This window comes from Nelusetta ayraudi, unplaced genomic scaffold, assembly GCF_046127955.1.
Source record: "Nelusetta ayraudi isolate G7.1 ecotype Tasmania unplaced genomic scaffold, CSIRO-AGI_Nayr_v1 ptg000168l, whole genome shotgun sequence".
Classification (NCBI taxonomy): domain Eukaryota; kingdom Metazoa; phylum Chordata; class Actinopteri; order Tetraodontiformes; family Monacanthidae; genus Nelusetta; species Nelusetta ayraudi.
The window spans coordinates 3,503,586-3,521,477 of NW_027466218.1; the positions used below are offsets into that span (position 1 = coordinate 3,503,586).

General features: G+C 47.9%; 2 protein-coding genes across 4 annotated transcripts in view; one reads left to right on the forward strand and one right to left on the reverse strand.

Moving 5' to 3' along the window:
- Window positions 1-5,400, forward strand: part of prickle2b (prickle homolog 2b) — a 74,758-nt gene extending 69,358 nt beyond the window's left edge. For both annotated transcript variants that reach the window (XM_076014270.1, XM_076014271.1), the window contains 3 exons: window positions 925-1,111; window positions 2,318-3,217; window positions 3,785-5,400. In XM_076014270.1, coding sequence (XP_075870385.1) covers window positions 925-1,111; window positions 2,318-3,217; window positions 3,785-4,749 — 2,052 coding nt within the window. In that variant the 3' untranslated portion in view covers window positions 4,750-5,400. The remainder of the gene's footprint in view (window positions 1-924; window positions 1,112-2,317; window positions 3,218-3,784) is intronic.
- A 6,015-nt stretch (window positions 5,401-11,415) lies between these two features.
- Window positions 11,416-17,363, reverse strand: slc2a9l1 (solute carrier family 2 member 9, like 1). 2 transcript variants are annotated; one of them, XM_076014408.1, is made up of 12 exons: window positions 17,209-17,363; window positions 16,269-16,364; window positions 15,961-16,121; window positions 15,721-15,845; window positions 15,270-15,399; window positions 15,009-15,157; window positions 14,197-14,384; window positions 13,470-13,580; window positions 12,635-12,736; window positions 12,280-12,355; window positions 11,873-12,000; window positions 11,416-11,778 (listed from the first exon to the last, which is right to left on the reverse strand). In XM_076014408.1, exons 1-12 carry the CDS (start codon window positions 17,230-17,232, stop codon window positions 11,593-11,595), a joined length of 1,476 nt encoding a protein of 491 aa, XP_075870523.1. In that variant the 5' UTR covers window positions 17,233-17,363; the 3' UTR covers window positions 11,416-11,592. The 2 variants fall into 2 exon arrangements, with proteins under 2 accessions (XP_075870523.1, XP_075870524.1); XM_076014409.1 differs by lacking the exon at window positions 17,209-17,363 and adding an exon at window positions 16,473-16,580.
- Window positions 17,364-17,892: the final 529 nt, after the last annotated feature.

A 17,892-nucleotide genomic window follows, 5' to 3' on the forward strand; every position in this document is an offset into this window, starting at 1 on the left:
TCACCTTGACAGTTCAACACAAGTGGGTTTCACAGTGTTGGGGGGGGGGGGGGGGGGCAGTCATTAGCAGGGACTCTCCTGGTGTCACCACTGGGTCTGGGGACTGTGTGAGCGCTGATGAAGCACTTTGGTGCTTTTAATGGCACTGTAATTAAAAGAAAATGCACCATCCAGATTTCACCGAGTGCATTAACCTCCAACCTGACGTACGGGTGGCTCTTAAGACAGAGGAGGAAACGGAATATTTTTTTACAAGTAATCAAGGAGAAAAGTATAGCAACCATTCTTGACAGCAAACAAACGTAAACAAACGATTGTAACGTAATTCTGGTGAAATCTCGTCCCGTGAGATTTTACGAGAATTGCGGCTGATGCGCTTCACAACCATTCAATGGAAACACCTGCAAATTGCAATTGTACTTTGGCGAAATGTTTCGCTTTTATTTTGAAAAAAAAACTGTAATGAAAAAGCAGCTTGTGTCAACAATACTGAAGAAACGGCAAGAGCGCCATCCTCTGGCTGCAACATTATGTTCTTTAGTTTACTCAGAACTGCTGAGGACCCCTGCAGGGCAGCCGGTTTGTTTTGGTTCTCGTTCGCCTAGTGGTGAAATGATGTCATGTGCAGTCCCTTCAAGTGTTTTAAGATCTCGCTACAATAAAGGAACTGGGAGAGACACGAAAAAATGCAGCTGTTCTATCAAACGGCCTCCAAGCAGGCCAAACACTGAGCCAGGAAAACCATTCTCAAACAAAAAAACCTCTGCAAAAGTTGCACATTTGTTTTACAACACAATGCAGCTGCTGCTTCTTGGAATGTGAGATGAGGAAACTCCTTTTTGGGATTTGGCAAACTGCATTTTGATGGTATTCCCCCCCCCCCCGTCTCTCTCTCTCTCTCCCTCTCTCTCCCTCCCTCCTCAGATCATCCTGGCGGACGAGTGCACGGAGGCCGAGGGCCGCCACTGGCACATGAAGCACTTCTGTTGCTTCGAGTGCGAGACGGTGCTGGGCGGCCAGCGCTACATCATGAAGGAGGGCCGGCCCTACTGCTGCTCCTGCTTCGAGTCGCTCTACGCCGAATACTGCGACTCCTGCGGGGAGCACATTGGTACGCCGCCGCCGCAGAGCGACTTCAGTGTTCTCCAGAGGGGGCGCAAGCAAAGAGGGTTGACCACATTTAGAAGGCAGAATAACGGCGCAATTAAGCATTTGAGGCAAAAACGCATAGCAGCGCGCTAAAGCGGGCAACAGTCGTCACAGATGCAGTGATTAAGAGTCTAAAAATAAGCCTTGAAAGCAACAGCAACTGATTCAACAGGAAGGAGTTAAATTAGCATCTCTGGAGGTCTCTGCCTCCTATTTACTTCGTGTGTGTGTGTGTGTGTGTGTGTGTGTGTGTGTGTGTGTGTGTGTGTGTGTGTGTGTGTGTGTGTGTGTGTGTGTGTGTGTGTGTGTGTGTGTGTGTGTGTGTAACCCTGCCTGCCCCACCAACAGGATGCCTGGGTGTAATTTTGACACATACCTCTCCACAGATTTGCTCTGTAATTATTTGTCAGACAGGATACAGAGAATATTTCGAGCGATACAACTGAGAGCGGCTATAAATTGAAACCATCAGCAGACTCGCAGCACATGGCAGCCATTAGCAAATAGCCCCCCCCACACACACACACACACACACACACACCCACCACCCCCAGTGCATTTCCCCTTTACTCCCTGCAAGCACACTCAAGACGCTGTGTGTTACTGCAAACTGCTGGTTGTGTTGAATCAAGAAACACAAAGTGTTGCGGCCTCACAGCTCTTCCGTCGCACAACAGCACAGCAAAGTACCGTTTGTTTGTTAGAATAGAATAGAATAGAATAGAATGGAATAGCCTGCGGTCTGAGCTATTTTGCACCCTGTTTAAAGTCCCAGTGATCGTCACATCTCAAAGGATGCAAAAATTTGTCCCCTGCAGTTGACCCATCCCCTGTGTGAGTGGTGGGCAGCAGCCTGGGAATCATTGGGTGATCGAACCCCCCAATTCCCACCCCGAATACTGAGTGCCAAGCAGGGAGGCAGTGGGTTCCATTTTTACCGTCAAAAGAAAAGAAAGATCTCACAGAGATACAAAAGACAGTCAGTTAAAAACAATGTAATAAATATTAAGCAACTCTTAAAAAGTGACAGTGTGCCAGGTTTGTCCAAGGGTTCTACTAAAGTGTCTGTTTGTCAGGTGCTGAGAGGTCAGAGGTGGTCTGAGGTAGACTGTTTCCGGTGCAGACTGACTAATCACTGGGTCCAATGCTGTGCGGCTCCTCTCTGCAGGCATCGACCAGGGCCAGATGACCTACGACGGGCAGCACTGGCACGCCACCGAGGGCTGCTTCTGCTGCGCCCGCTGCAAACGCTCGCTGCTGGGCCGGCCCTTCCTGCCCAAGCAGGGCCAGATCTTCTGCTCGCGCTCGTGCAGCCTGGGCGAGGAGCCCAACGGCTCGGACTCGTCCGACTCCGCCTTCCAGAGCGCCCGCTCCACCCGGGAGTCCAGGCGCAGCTCCAAGACCGGGAGGGGCAGCCTGGGGGCCGGCGGGCCCCCGGAGCGGTTCTCCGGGGAGGTGGACCCGCTCTCCCTGCAGATGGACCTGCTGAGTCTCTCCAGCCAGACGCCCAGTCTGACCCGTGAGCCGCCCTCCTGGCAGAGCCACGAGCAGCAGGACGACTACGGCTACGAGCCCCAGTCGGACCCGGCGGTGGTGGAGCATCCCAACCCGTTGCAGCTGCTCAGCCAGTGCAACGTCAGGACTTCCTACAACTCCAGCTGCTCCGGACTGGGCAGCCAGCAGCAGCAGCAGCAGCAGCAGCAGCAGCAGGAGTCCAGGATGAAGGAGAACGGAGGTGTGAAGCGGCCGCCCATCTCGGCCATGAAGGGCCATTCCCTCAACGAGGCCTGGTTCCAGCCGTCCAACGAGTTCTACCAGCCCAAGCTGAGGAGCCAGTCCAGCTGCACCGAGCCGACCCACTGCTCCCAGCAGCACCACAACGGCTTCTCCTCCGACAAGCGCTCCGTCAGCCTGCACGGCTTCCAGAGGGAGGCCGGAGGGCCGCCGCCAGGTCAGGTGGCCAGGAGCCGCAACCCCATCAGTGCACTTCACTTCCCCGACCCGCTGACCCCCCTGGAGCAGACCCCCCGCGGCTCCATGGAGTCCCTGGCCCTGTCCAACGCTACAGGTGGGTAACGCAGCCATCGCCACACCTGCAGGACAGCGTGTAAGACTTTTAAGGAAGATTGTACTGCGAGTATACACATTTATTCATGGATGTATGAGCAGTATATTAAGCTTTTACCAATAGAAAAATCATAATTCAAGCCAAATTTTACACACTGGACGGTTGTGGCCAAAAATGTGAAATCTCACTCACTCAATCAAGAGATCTTCTGGTGACTTGAGCGGCTGTGGAAACTGAAGCGGTTGCAAATCACCTTCATCTATAAAAATGAGAAATTTTCTGGCGATTTATTTTATATTTTTTAAAAAAAAAAGATTTAAAGTCCACGACTTAAGAATGTTAACATAAAGATTAGTTATGTTTTATTTTATTGCGGCCCGTGAGGGAACCGCTTTTTGGGCCCTGTGCGAATTTTGGCTGCAGTACCTCACGTGGCCACTGGGGGAAAGAAATTGACAGTCCGGTATTCAGTTCTTAGGATAAAACTTCGGCTGCACCCTCAAATACATAAATGTGATGGATGATGGATAACGGAATAACCTCCAATTTCCACCTTTTACCTTCCAGGCAACTCTGCTGACGGCGGCGGCGGCAGCGGGAAGCAGCCGGAGCTCCTCTCCCGCTTCTCCATGCCGGACCTGAGCAAAGACTCTGGACTGAACCTCCCCAAGAGGAGCCACAAGAGCGCCCTCACGTCCTCGGTCCACTTCCGCAGCACCGAGTCCATCCACAGCCTGAGCGCCGGGAAGCCCTACATGGAGATGGACCCGCCCAGGTCGCCGCAGTACCCGCTGCAGTACTGCGACCCGACAGGCGGCGGCGTGATGAGCCACCTGCCGCCGGGCTTCGCCTTCCAGGAGGAGGACCGGGCCGGCCTGGTGAGCAGCGCCAGCGCCGCCCGCCTGCCGCCCATCACCGAGGGCCGAGTGGGCGGAGCAGGTGGAGTGGGGAGGGGCGTGGACGCCATCGATGACACCCCCCAGCGTCGCCGCCCCCCCCACCACCACCACCACCGCTCCCGGAGGTCCCGGCGGTCCCGCTCAGAGAACGCCCTGCACCTGGTGGCGGAGCGGCGGGCCCGGCCCCCCGAGCGGCCGCCGCTGCGCCTCAGCGCCGAGGACTACGACCGCTTCCCGCCACCGAGGGGCGCCAGGGAGCGCTTCATCAGTGGGGGCGGGGCAGCGGGCGGAGGCGGGCGCCACCACTACCAGCAGCCCTTCAGGCCCTGCCCCCGCACCACCTCGGACCTGTGCCTGCAGAACCCCGGGCCGGGCCGGCGCTCCGGCCTCAACCAGTACCGCTGGGACGACTACGAGGACGAGGACGACTGGTGCTCCACCTGCTCGTCCTCCTCCGAGTCCGAGGACGAGGGCTACTTCCTGGGCGAGCCCATCCCCCGCCCCGTGCAGCTGCGCTACCTCAGCAACCAGGAGCTGGTGCACAAGTACAACGCCGGGGTGGGCGGAGCCAGCCGGGGCGCGCAGCTGCACAGCCGCAAGCGCAGGAAAAGCAAGAACTGCATCATCTCCTAACATGGCTGCTGCTGCTGCTGCTGCTGCTGCTGCTGCTGCAGATGTACTCAGTGTTGTCGAGTGTTGGTGATCGTGTGGTTGGACGTTGGTGGTGATTTTATTTTTTCCTTTAGTTGGTGAAGCGTGAAAATAATAAATGCAACAGTGATTCGCATGTGTGCTCATCTTAACGTTTTGGAATAACTCCCGAGTATTTACAGTAGTCTAACAGCTACATGCAGGCAGACGCAGGTTTTTCTTTTCACAACTTCACGTCGGCTGGAAGTTTGGTGCAAGTTTCCATTTAAAAAAAAAAAAATGCTGTGTGATTTTCCTTTTTTTTTTTTCAAATTTGGATATTTGATATACTGTGCTGTTGTCTACCAGCCTGTACGGTCGTGTACATAGCTAAAAGAAATTAATAATGTCACTTAAGTTAAGGAAGTCTGTGTAAATATGGTTGTAAATGAGGCCTCACATATTTTTATATTTTGTATGGATAGAATCAATAATGTGATAATAAATATCTTTAACGTAGAGAGAAAGAGAGAGAGAGAGAGAGAGTGAGTGAGAGATGAGAGAGAGACGGAGGCGAGTTCTGCATGTTTTTAACCCGGCTGATCTGAACCTGCATTGATTTGGAATAAAGGAGTGTTTCAGTGTTTTGACCGACAGCGACTCCTGGATGGTTTGTTTGTTTGTTCCAACTCTTGTGTAACGCCGACGTCAGCTACCGAGACAAGACCGAGCGCCATACACACACACACACACACACACACACACACCTCCCCCCTGTAAACATTGCCGCATATGGTCGCTGCAACATGTTGCACCTGCGAGTGCTAAGCGGCATCGCTCTGCAAATTGGATTTGCCTCCAACGTCCATGTGGTGGGAGGATTACTGCTGCTTGCCCCCAATAACACACACACACACACACACACACACACACACACACAACGCTCGCTGAAACAAATTGTGAAGATTTATTAGAGGAACTTCACACACAGACGCTGATATCGGTGCTTCACCTCGGCCTCCAGGGCTCAGGCCGAGATGCTGAGATGAGACGTGACCATGTGACCGACGTGATGTCACCGTGATGTCACTGTCCGGCGGCCTCGTCTGTGACGGTGGACTTCCAGCAGCTCTCGGCCACGACGGTTTCCGACGAGGACTCCCATCGCCAGGCCTGCTGGGGTCCTCGTCCTCCTCAACAGACCTGCCACCTTCTCAGAGGTTCACAGACAGAGGAGGAGATTATCCCAGTCCAGTGTGTGTGTGTGTGCGTGCATATCTTATTATGACGCCATGTCCATCCAGCGAGGCTGAGTCAGAGTCTCGAGTGCTTTGGCAGCTCCAACTAACGATTATTTTTTTTAGGAGGTTTTTAATGTTTCCTGATAACATGACCTACATCAGTAACAGAGTTTCTTCTTGTCCAGATCCAGGGCCTGTTTGGAAAGAAAAAAAAACAGAGAAAAACTAATTATGTTGTTTTTCATTAAGAGCAATAATAATGTTCAGAAATAGAATAGCTCATAATTTGTCGTCTTGGACTTCTAGAAGAATTTTCTCATTCTCACAGGGTCTTCATTCTCACAGGGTCTTCAAACAGTCTCTCTCTCTCTCTCTCTCTCTCTCTCTCTCTCCCTCTCTCTCTCTCTCTTTCCCTCTCTCTCTCTCTCTCTCTCTCTCTCTCTCTCTCTCTTTCCCTCTCTCTGTCTCTCTCTCGCTCTTTTCCCTCTCTCACTGTAAAAGTCGAGGGTGCCGTCTCAGGACTTGAATAGATTAACTGCGCAAAACTTGAGATTCAGTCGTTATGCTGCCCCTAGTGGTGATAACCTTCCTTTAATTAATCAGTTCATGGCTCATGTTTGTGCTGCAGCTGGCAATAAAAGCTTCCTCAGGCTGTTGGAGGGTGATGATGAGAAAAGAGTAGCATCATTTATCAGTGAAGCTCACAGTTCAGCTCTTAATGATCTGTGTCTCGTTGCTTCATTTTTTTTTTTTTTTTTTTTTTTTTGCTTTCATTGTTGATTTTTACATTTTCAGCCCTGCTGATTTGAACTCACAGCATCATTGTTGCTTCCACCTGCAGCACTGACACCACAACCACATCACTCTGCCTCAGGTTTACTTTACGAAGGGAGAAATGACTTTCAGCTCGACGGGACCCGGCTGGTGCGATGCATAAACTTCCTGTCAGTGGAGGAAAGATTGAGAAAGTAATATAAACTAATTAGCCTGCGTGTGTGTGTGTGTGTGCACGCGCGCATGTGTGTGTGTGTGTGTGTGTGTGTGTGTGTGCGTGCCGGAGCGTTGAGGCCCAGCTGTCACTAGTTGAAGTGGTTCAAGTCGAGACTCTCTGTAATTACGCCTCCTTCACGGTGGAGCGGCGGCACATTGCAGCTGTGAAGACCAAAATAGCCTGATTCCATTATTTACCGGTGAAGACTGCTGCAGACACACACACACACACACACACACACACACACACACACACACACACACACACACAGGTTAGTGATGGGAGATGCGTGACCGAGGGGCCTCATCATGTGTGTCTGATTACTACAGCAGCCTTCTGACTCGCGACATGATAACTCTGAGAGAGCGACGCCTCACCGACTCACCGAATCACAGACTCACTGAGTCACTGAGTCACTGAGTCACTAAGTCGTCCTCTGTCCGGTCACACAGGATCCGTCTGAGCAGCAGATGATGAGGGTGGTGCAGGGTTTTTATCTGCTTGTGTGTTTGTCGAGTTCATTCTCTCCTCATTTTCTTTCTTTTCCCATCTTTCTCCTCTCAACCTTTTTCCTTTCTTACTCCCTCGCATCCTCTCCTCTCCTCTCCTCTTCTCTCCTCTCCTCTCCTCTCCTCTCCTCTCCTCTCCTCTCCCCTCTCTCCTCTCTCTTTTTTTGTTCTGTCCATCCCTCTGCACTCGTCTCCAACAAAGACGGTGAGCAACACCTTTGTTTTTTTCCGCCTGTTTCGACTCACCGCCCTCGACTAAAACCCCACTAATCTCTAAAAGCACCCTCTTAAGCGTGACCTTTGACCTGCCCTAAACTTATTTTCCAGCTCTGCCGCTCTGCCCCTCCCCCAGTCAGTTTTACTACCAGTTTATGCAAAGATGATGATTATTTCCCCCAACAAGCAATTAGAAACAGTAAATGAGCTTCAGACGCGCTCCGCCGGGTTCTCCACGGCTCCTTATTGGTCTCAGCGGAGCCTCATTAGCCCTGATTCACGACTTTTCGGCTGCCGTGAGAGGACGCTCAGATACAACCTCGTTTTTTCGGTTCAGGATCGCCCCGCAGGCCTGGAGTGGCGCAGAACTGCACGCTGGGATACGCTGATGCTCCTGGTTCACGATGCCTGCCTGCCTTCCTGCCTGCCTTGCGGCTGATGACTCGTTCGCTTGTGACTCATTAAGTGGCAGCGGAGGTCCCATCTGTGAGCCACCTGGACGGCGGTGTTCGGGCTGTAGTTGGTCTCTGCAGAAGAGACGGACTGGAGGATCCTGAAGAGGCCGAGACAGACGTGTGATGATGGCTTCACACTTCCTGCGCGGCATTAACATCAGTGTTTGACTCGCAGGAGAGATATTCCTCTGATCGCTCTGTAGGGGGAGCAGGAGGAGGAACGACCAGAACCACAACACCATAGAATCCCCATACAGCAGCCGTCCCAGTGCGTTTCGGGCTCATCTGGCACTTTTCATTTTTTGGCAGCAGAGAAAAATGACAGAATGACTTTTTTTTCCATTTGGAGATTTTACATTCTGTGACTTTTTTTCATGCTGGGATATAATTGAAAAGTCATCCCAGTAAGCTTTGCGTTGATCTGGGACTTTTCATTTTTAGGCCCTATGACTTTTTTCTTGTTTCATTTTCGGACATGTTGAGATTTTGTATTCTATCGCTCTTTTTCATCTTTCCATTTATTGGCCCCCGAAAAAAAATTAGTGTTTAGTGTTTAGTGTTCATTACTTTGGAAATTGGAATTCCAGCAGTGTGTGTTTGTGTGTGTGTGTGTGTGTGTGTGTGTGTGTGTGTGTGTGTGTGTGTGTGTGTGTGTGTGTGTGTGGTTGTCATTGTCATAACATCTTAGAGCTCTGAACAAAAACAAACTGATGCAGAAGTTTGCGAGCTGGTACCTCACCCAGATAGGGTCAAGGTCAGGGTCAAGGTCAGGGTCAAGGTCAGGGTTCAGGTCAGGGTTAGACGGACCCTGGAAGATGACCGGCTGGAGTTTCCTGCGACCAGGACTGCTGTTCCTCTCTCATGCCGATTTCCAAACGACCTGCTCCGGTCGTCCTTCACGGAGCATCGTGCCGAGCGCGAGTGTGTCCCACTAATTCCCTCGACATCTGCTGCTCATCCTCTGCCACTTAGACAAAGTGGATAATCTTCAGACACAATGGATAGTCCAATCAAGAGGAATGCCTCTGCGTGTCCTGCGCGCTGACTCGGTGTCACTCACTAATCGCTCTCACATGGCCTCTGTGTGTGTGTGTGTGTGTGTGTGTGTGTGTGTGTGTGTGTGTGTGTGTGTGTGTGTGTGTGTGTCAGGCCCATTCACTCATGCGTTCACAAATCTTTGCGATGTGTAAACCCTGAGCCTCTTGCAGCGACAGTGACAAATTTCAACGTGCCTTCACTCCCCCTCCTGATCTGCAGGTGGCGCCGCTGAGTTCCGTGTTGCCAGGCTGAGAGGCAGAAGAACCTCAGCCCTCAGCTCACCGCCTCTCGTGGCGTTGTGACTGAGCAGGATTCTTGGTGGTGATTTTAAAAAAAGAAGACAAGACAAACTGCAGGTACTGGGAAGACGTGTCTGTTTTAAAAGTGTGCCCAAGCCACAGGTATATGTTGAGAAGATGTTTACTTTGTGTGAGGAAATATGCAAGAGAGTGAAAGACCCAGAACAAAGAAGCAGTAAGATCCTAAATCCAATGGAGTCCCACCAAGTGAAGTAAGACAAGTTTAGGGTACACATCCAAATTAGGATAAAATTTATGTAACACACTTAAGATGATTTTTACATAACAACCTGAAAAATAAATGGAGAAATTGAAAACCTTATTTGGACTTTGTATGAAGTTCTTTTTACAGACATGAGCCAGTTAATCCAATAGATTCATTCGGAAATCTTCCCAGCATGTAACAGCGATTTAGTTGCTCTTTTGCAAGCAAGTACTACCATCTGCTGGTTGAAAAGGGTATTACTCCTGAAAAAAATGTCTTCAGAAAATCGAGATAGTTTTTCTAATGTGTAAAAAAAAATGTGTGATTTCAAAGATATTCTACTTCATTCTAACCTGGTGTGTCAGCGCCACCTGCTCTATTGGTGCAGAGCTGCAGGTCAGCAGGAGTGAACTGACTTCTTCTGATGGTTTCTCAGCTCTGGATCCTGCCGCTAATCCTCCAGCATGAACGAGACCCAGCGGGACACCAGAGCAGCACCACAAACCAGAAACATCCACTTCCTCAAAACACTATTGTTATTATTTAAAAATAGCATGAAATACAATACAACAGATTTTCTTAAATCTACAATTTGAATGACACAAAACACTTTTGAGTACTTTTTGTTACCTCCACAGAAAATGTAGAAATTATGTTTTTAAGATATCACACCAGTCTCATGGTCTATAATTAAGTTTGTTTGTTTCTGAATTAATTCATTTTTACAGCAATATTTGAATTTAGGGTTAGAATTAGGGTTAGAATTAGGGGTTTGGGGTTGTGCTAGAAACCCCAAATTTGGCGTGGGCGCATCTTGAGGGATCCTGATGAAGCAGCAAGTGGCCCCATGTCTCTAGGACAAAGTTGACTTTTGACCCTAATGGCATGAGGGTGAAGGCTGAAATTAGGGTTAGGGTTACACTAAAGGCTGAAATTAGGGTTAGGGTTTCGGGGGCTCCTCATGTTCTAGAGGCCTCAAATTTGGCGTGGGCGCATCTTGAGGGATCCTGATGACAAAGCAAGTGGCCCCATGTCTCTAGGACAAAGTTGACTTTTGACCCCATATACTTGCATGGCATCAGGTTTAGCGATAAGGCTGAAATTAGGGTTAGGGTTTCGGGTTCCTCATGTTCTAGAGACCTCAGATTTGGCGTGGGCGCATCTTGAGGGATCCTGATGAAGCAGCAAGTGGCAAAAGTTGACCTTTGACCCTCATAGACTTGTATGGCATTAGGATTAGTGTTAAGGCTGAAATTAGGGTTAGGGTTTCGGGGTTCCCCATGTGCTAGAAGCCCCAAATTTGGTGTGGGTGTGTCTTCGGGGCTCCTGACGAAAAAGCAAGTGTCCCCATGTCTCAAGAACAAAGTTGACCTTTGACCCCATATACTTGCATGGCGTTAGGTGAAGGGTTAAGGCTCTCAGTCTCTTGGAAGTATTTTTCTGAAAATTGACCTCATAGAAAGTTGTTAGGACCATGTTTCATACTATGTTTAGTCGATTAGACCCTACTTTTTGGTGGGGTTAGGCTTAGGGTTAACCCATATAACCCAGTTAATGTTTCTATTACGTTTTCCTAGAACTTTATTTTAGTAACCCCTTAGTCTTGCGACCTGTTTTGAAAATAGTGATTGGTTTCATGCCCAGGCAGAACAAATTGCATAAACTTTTTTTTACTGATTCATAAAAAACACACAGCTCTAGAAATATGACACCCCTTCTTATATTGACTTCAACAACTTCTTTATTGCACATAAACATTTTTCTTTTCTCATGTCATGTATTAACCTAGATATGAAGCTAAAATAAGAGATCCTGTAAAAGAATCCTTCGTAATGAAGCATCCCAGACGACGACGATGATGCTGTTCCTGATGACGAAGCAGCAGCAGTCTCTCATAGCTTGGTGGCCTCGCTGCTCTGCTGCGAGAGAGAGAGCCCACAGACGATGATGGCCCTGAACTCAGCAGAAATCTCCACCAGGGTCTTCCCTTTGGTCTCAGGCAGGATGAAGAAGGTGAAGACAGCGCCCAGCAGGCACACGCAGGCAAAGAACACGAAGCAGTAGGAGCCCAGGGACCTCTGCGGAGAGTACGGCGAGCTGCTTAGATAAGACACGCCCACTCTGCGAATCTTTCACCTGTTGCACTTCCTGTTTGCCGCCGGACGGACTCACGATGACGAAGGGGAAGATCAGACCCAGCAGGAAAAACATCCCCCAGCGCTGGATCCCCATCAGGACGAACGACGCCATCCGGTCGGACTGCAGGAAGATCTCACTGTGGACGGTGGGTGTGGCGCTCCCTGGTGGTTCCGAGAGGGTGAGAAGTTGTCAGATTTGGAGTTGGAAGTGGAAGCCAAAAGAACATCACCAACTTCACGCTTGTTTGCATCTTCTCCTATTACTCTGTTCTAATATTTAATATTTTTAAAACTGCAAGCTGCGGTGATAAAAGGGAGATGGAACATAGCATTGATGCTGCTGATATGTGTTGTGGCTCTCAGGTATAACCTTCCAAGCTGAAGTTTGATTTGATTTGATTCATTTGATTCATTTCATTTCCAGCTGAGTGAAGCACTCACCAGGACCTCCACAGAAGAAGAGGATGAAGACGACCATCATACCAACGCCGAGGTACGAAACCCATTCACCATAAGCCTGCAGTTGAATCATTTCTTGTTTTTCTTCAGAATGCTGATGCACTTGGCAAAATGATTCTTACAGTTTTTCCCCACATCATTGTTTGCTTATATTTATTGCGAATACATCTGTATCCGAAACGCTAGCAGGTTGAAATTCAAATTGTAACGGCTACCTGCTCATGTTTTACAGGACAGCAGTTTTCTAAGCTGTTTTTAAGTACTTTTCTTTCCTTCTTTTTTTCCGCTGAGGCCACTGAACAAAAATGCACTGTCTTGATTAATGTTGTTTTTTTACCTGCAAGTTGAGCGTGACAGTGACCAACACCCAGCTGGCGGACATGACGCTGTAGCCGGCCCAGAACAGTGGCCTCCTGCCTGTGTGCTCGATGAGCAAACCCTGGTAGACGTGGTAGAGGAAGAGTCAAACATCCAAACCAGGTTCATCAGATGTATTCGTATATCAGTCTGCTGTTTTCCTTTACATTGTTTAAGCTCAATGAGTGGGATTAGGAATGTGTACGTGGCCAATGATTTTTTTTATTTTTTTGTATTTTCTCCAAAAAAATTGCATTTGTCAAATCATGCAACTCCAAGAACAGCTTGGAATTGATTCATTTGCTTCCTACTTAGCAACATATTGTGTGTTTGCAGCTTACACAACGCCATCCCCTTAGCTAGTAAATTTCCCTTCAGCATTTTCACAGCGACTTGAAATTTCAAATGCTTATAAACACAAAAACACCCAATCCAGTCAAAGCGTACGAGTCCGCCCTCCAGAGGCGAGGTCTGCTCCAGGTTTCTGCCCACTGGAGAGGTTTTCCTGGTCGCTGTCGCTTAATGCTGCGCTTGATGGATCAGTTGCTTCTCTATTTGATTGTGCAAAATGTTTTAGGAGGCCTTCGATTGTGATTTAGTGCTTTATAAATAAAAGTTGATTGATTGATTGATTGATTGATTGATTGATTGATTGATTGATGAATACTTACCGGGAGTAAAAAATGTTAGAATGAAAGCTTTTTAAACCAGAGTGACAGCTGAAGTACAAGTTGAGAAGCTGTGCTGCTGCTTGTTAATGGTGGTTGTTATGGTTGTGGTGATTGTGGTTGTGGTGATTGTGGTTGTGTACTCACACAAGAAACGGAGGTGATGATTTCACAGACGCCAAAGAAAAGTGTGACGTATCGGATCTTGTCCTGCGGTATTCCGGCCTTCAGAAAGATGTCGAAGGAGAAGGTGCTGATCTGAGAGGGAGGAGACACCAGCCGTGACGCTCACAGACCGACACACTCTCGCTGCATTTCCATTACAGTTTTTCGCAAAATAAAGGTGATATTTCTAAAATTTCGACAAAGTACAATTGCAATTTGCAGGTGTTTTTATTGAATGGTGCGAAGCACATTAGCCGTAATTCTTGTAAAATCTCACGGGACGAGATTTTACGAGAATTACGTTTGCTTTTGTTTATTTACATTTCTTTGCCTTCAAGAATGGTTGTTATATTTCTCTCTTTGATTATTTGTAATAAAAAAATATTCCGTCTCCTCCTCCGTCCAAATATAATGCACGGTTTTCACTTCAAGTGAACCCTGTACGTCACGTCTGCTGACGTGTAAATGCCAAAAAGGTTTATTGCAAAAGTGTTTCCATGACACGTTTGCGATATACTTCAATATCGATATGTCTGAAAAACCACCTCATGAGAGCCTCAAAACCTTTCAGTGATATTTGAGAGGTTTTTCAAAGATTAGGCGTTTATTTTTTTTATTGTATTATTTAGGTTTTGCACAATTCCCGGGGTAATGGGAACGCAGCTACAGTAGTGTTGGGATGTGATTGGAGGTTTTCGCTGACGCTCACCGCGGACATTCCAGACATCTGGTTGCAGAAGTAGATGATGGACAGAGTAATGAGCTGCCACCGCACCGTCCCGTCCCGCAGCAGCTGCAGGGAGCTCTTGGGTGGCGAGGCCTCGATGGCGGCCTGCTCCACCAGCATCTCGTTCATCTCCTCTCGGTACTCACCCGGACCCCACAGGGTCTGCAGAGCTGTGGGGAGACAGATGGGCGATAAAAAGGTTGAGGGAAGGCAGCGTGATGTTGGGGGAAATTACATGGATGCTTCTTTTAGAATAGCTAAAGCAGTTTGTTGTGGTGGTAAAGTAAGACATTTTATTTGCACCTGACGGTCATCTTATAAACTTATAATTGTTGATGCTGAGATTTAAATTCAAGTATGAGTTTTAAATATTGCGGAGGGGAAACTTTTAAAATGCAGCTTAGAGACAAAATAGAATACTTATTTTTTACTTTGTATTTTATCGAAACGACAAACTGAAATTTCTCTGAATTAGCTTCTCTCCAAAGCTGCTGATGCTGCTGAAACGGTTCACAGATTAATTTGACTCAAACTGATTGAAAGAAAAAAAATCTTTGATTACAAGTTTCCTGAAATTAAGCTTTGTTGTTGTTGTGATTTTCAGACATGTCTTTTCACATTTTCATTCATTTTGTTTGCCTATTTAAATAAGCATTTAGTCAAATTCTATCGAAGACAACGACTGATAGATTAATCGATTGCAAAAAATAAACAGACAGTTGCAACTCCACTCAGGAGTATTTGCAGCATTGCAGTTTTCCAGGTGTGACTGGATCCCCCCTCCGTGCATGCACCTTTTTTGCAGGCCGTCTCGTCGCCTTTCTCGATGAACAGGTATCTGGGGGCTTCGGGCAGGAACGGCAGCACGGCCACCAGAACCACGGAGAAGAAGGCCGGAAGGCAGAGCACGACGTTCCACAGCTCCTCGCGGCCCAGGATCTCACTGGGAAACACACAACGGAGAATGAAACCTTTGGTCTGGTGACACACACACACACACACACACACACACACACACAGGAATAATCAGCTCAGCTGTCCTCTCCCTTCAGCACCTGAGTCCGAAGAACTGGCCGGACAGTTTCCCAAGAGACGTGAAGGTGGCCGAGGTCAACGTCACCAGGCCTCTGAGCTTCCGGGGTGAAATCTCTCCCAGGTACATCAGGTGTGTACTCTGTCCCAAACCTGCAGGCCACCGCAGAAAGAATCAGCCGGTCAGTCGAAGTTAAAGGGGTCGCACTGTGACAAGTATGGAAAATTGACAACTTGCGAGTTTTGCAGCACTTGAAATGACCTGTTCAGATTTATGCTTGACTTCTTAGGTCACAAGTCGAGATGATTATCATAGCAACGCTTCTTTTTTTCTTTTTTCTTTTCTTTTTTTTTTATAAAAAGGTCCTGCCTTGGTCCTGTACAGCTCGAGCTAGGAGGTTTTTTTTGACCACACAAACCTTGTTTATTGTTGGAAGTAGGCCACCTACAGTGAAGTGACATGACTCGTCTCACCTGTCGAGTAGCCGTACAGGACCCTGGCCACGATCACCATCTCGTAGGACTTGGCGCTCTTACTCGACAGCATGACGGCGGCAGCAAACATGTGGATGAAGCTGTTGCAGATCATCGTCTTTTTCCTGAGCGAGGACGACCATCATCACAGACACAGTCATTAGAGAAGCTTCTCTCTCTCTCTCTCTCTCTCTCTCTCTCTCTCTCTCTCTCTCTCTCTCTCTCTCTCTCTCTACTCACCTGCCCAGCCTGCCTGAGATAAACTTAACACTGATGGCGCCAAACATCCCGCCCACAGCGAACATGGACACCATCAGGGACCAGATCATGGTGACGGTCTCAGGAGGTGGAGCTTCTTCATATCTGTGGAGCCAGCTGCTGTTGATGAAGCGCTTTATGAACTGCAAAAAAACAGAACAGTCAGAGGCCGAGCGTTAAACATTTAGTGCCATCTATTCGTGGAAAAAGAATATTGCACGCAGGTTCATTCACAGTGTCTGGCGTTCTACTTAATCTTGAGGGTGGGAGATAAAACTGGGGTTTCTCACTGGGGAGGGAGAACTGATCGCCGTGTTGTGGTAGCCCAAGTGGAAGCTCCCGCCAATTCCCAGAGTGACGATGAGGAGCAGAGCGTTGCCCCGGACCTACAGAGGAGGAGAAGAAGAGCGTGCTCAGTTCAAGGACACACAACGGAGCTTCAGAGCTTTAAAGTCTGCAGAACTTCAAACAAGCATTTCTAGAGTCATCGGAACCTGAGAAGCGTCTCAAAAACTCAACCAGGAAGTTGCAAAAGAACCTGGAGAGCGTGTGATGAACTGCAGGACCTTCCCTCAGTCAAAGTCAGTGTTATGAATTTGAGAGTGTAACGCTAGGAAATGTCGATGCTGAACAAAAAGTCCCAATTTAGAAACAATAAATAAACAATAGATGTAAAAATGTTTCGCGACTACTGTAAAAGTGTTTGACGCCTTCTCAACAGTGGGGCTCAGTCGTTGGCCACTCAGTGGCTGGCTGACTGATGACATGGTGTGGAAACATGACAGACACCGTCTGCCAACTGCTGTGTTCAATGACACAAGATTAGCTTCTATAGCTCAAATGATATATATTTTTTTGACCTTCAGTGAGAATTTTGAGTCCAAATAAGTTATCCATGTTCTTACATAATGACAAGTTTTCAAAAAATTAACCTCAGTGCTGACAAAGTGGGATGACTCAGCTGAAAACGCAGATGAGTCAATCAGTTCCACTAAAGAAAGATTACAAATGATTTTGCTGCTTTTTAATATATATATTTTTTTAAATATCTCTTTCACTTTCTCTTTTCGTAAAAATGGTGTTATTTTGGCAATGTTTTCGGCTAAAACCGTAATGATGCCCCCCCGCCATTCTCCCATGGCTTTTACAGCCGTGGTACAATTTATTGCCACCATATTTCAACTAATGTTACCTTCCATGGAAGAAATTGATAACAAGTGAGCGGCTTACCAGCTGTCGCAGCAGAGTCTCCATTCTGTCTTCACCTGTGAATAGCTTGTGTGGATGTGCACAGACTTCATGGACTCTGTTAAATATTCCGAGTGGCTTACCATTAACTTCTCAGACCTTTTAGGTGAGGAAAAAACAAGGACTGACGGGACCCCAAAGACATGTGATGACTGTAACCTGATCACAGCATTGTGACAGAAGTACAGGTGAGGGACTGTCAGTCGTCTGTCAGAGGAGCAGAAGTGTCAGAAGATCAAGTATTGAACCACTGGGCTGATCTTTTTGTTTTGTTTTGGTTAGTTATGATTTAATTAATATGAACCTTGAAAATCATAACAGCTTGTTTATAACTATTGATAAGTTAACTCAACTGAATAAATAAGGTGACAAAAAAAACAACCCCTTGTCGCCTTCTGTGTTGTGCAGTTGTTTTGTCCAACAGTGCAGTTTGTGCTATCGAGTCAGGGGTATCAGGGAAACCTTCTCACATCTTGGGGTTCAGTCTTGGCCAAAGGCCCCCCTGGAGACTCCTGGACCAGCAGTCACATTCACGTGGAAGTGTTGATTAATATGCCTGATTGTAGTGTTGTAGTACTCGAGATTGGTCTTAGTCTCAAGACTGGTAGAGGAGAGGTTCTGGGTCTCATCTTGGACTAAGAGGCATTTTCATTTTTACTCTCGTCT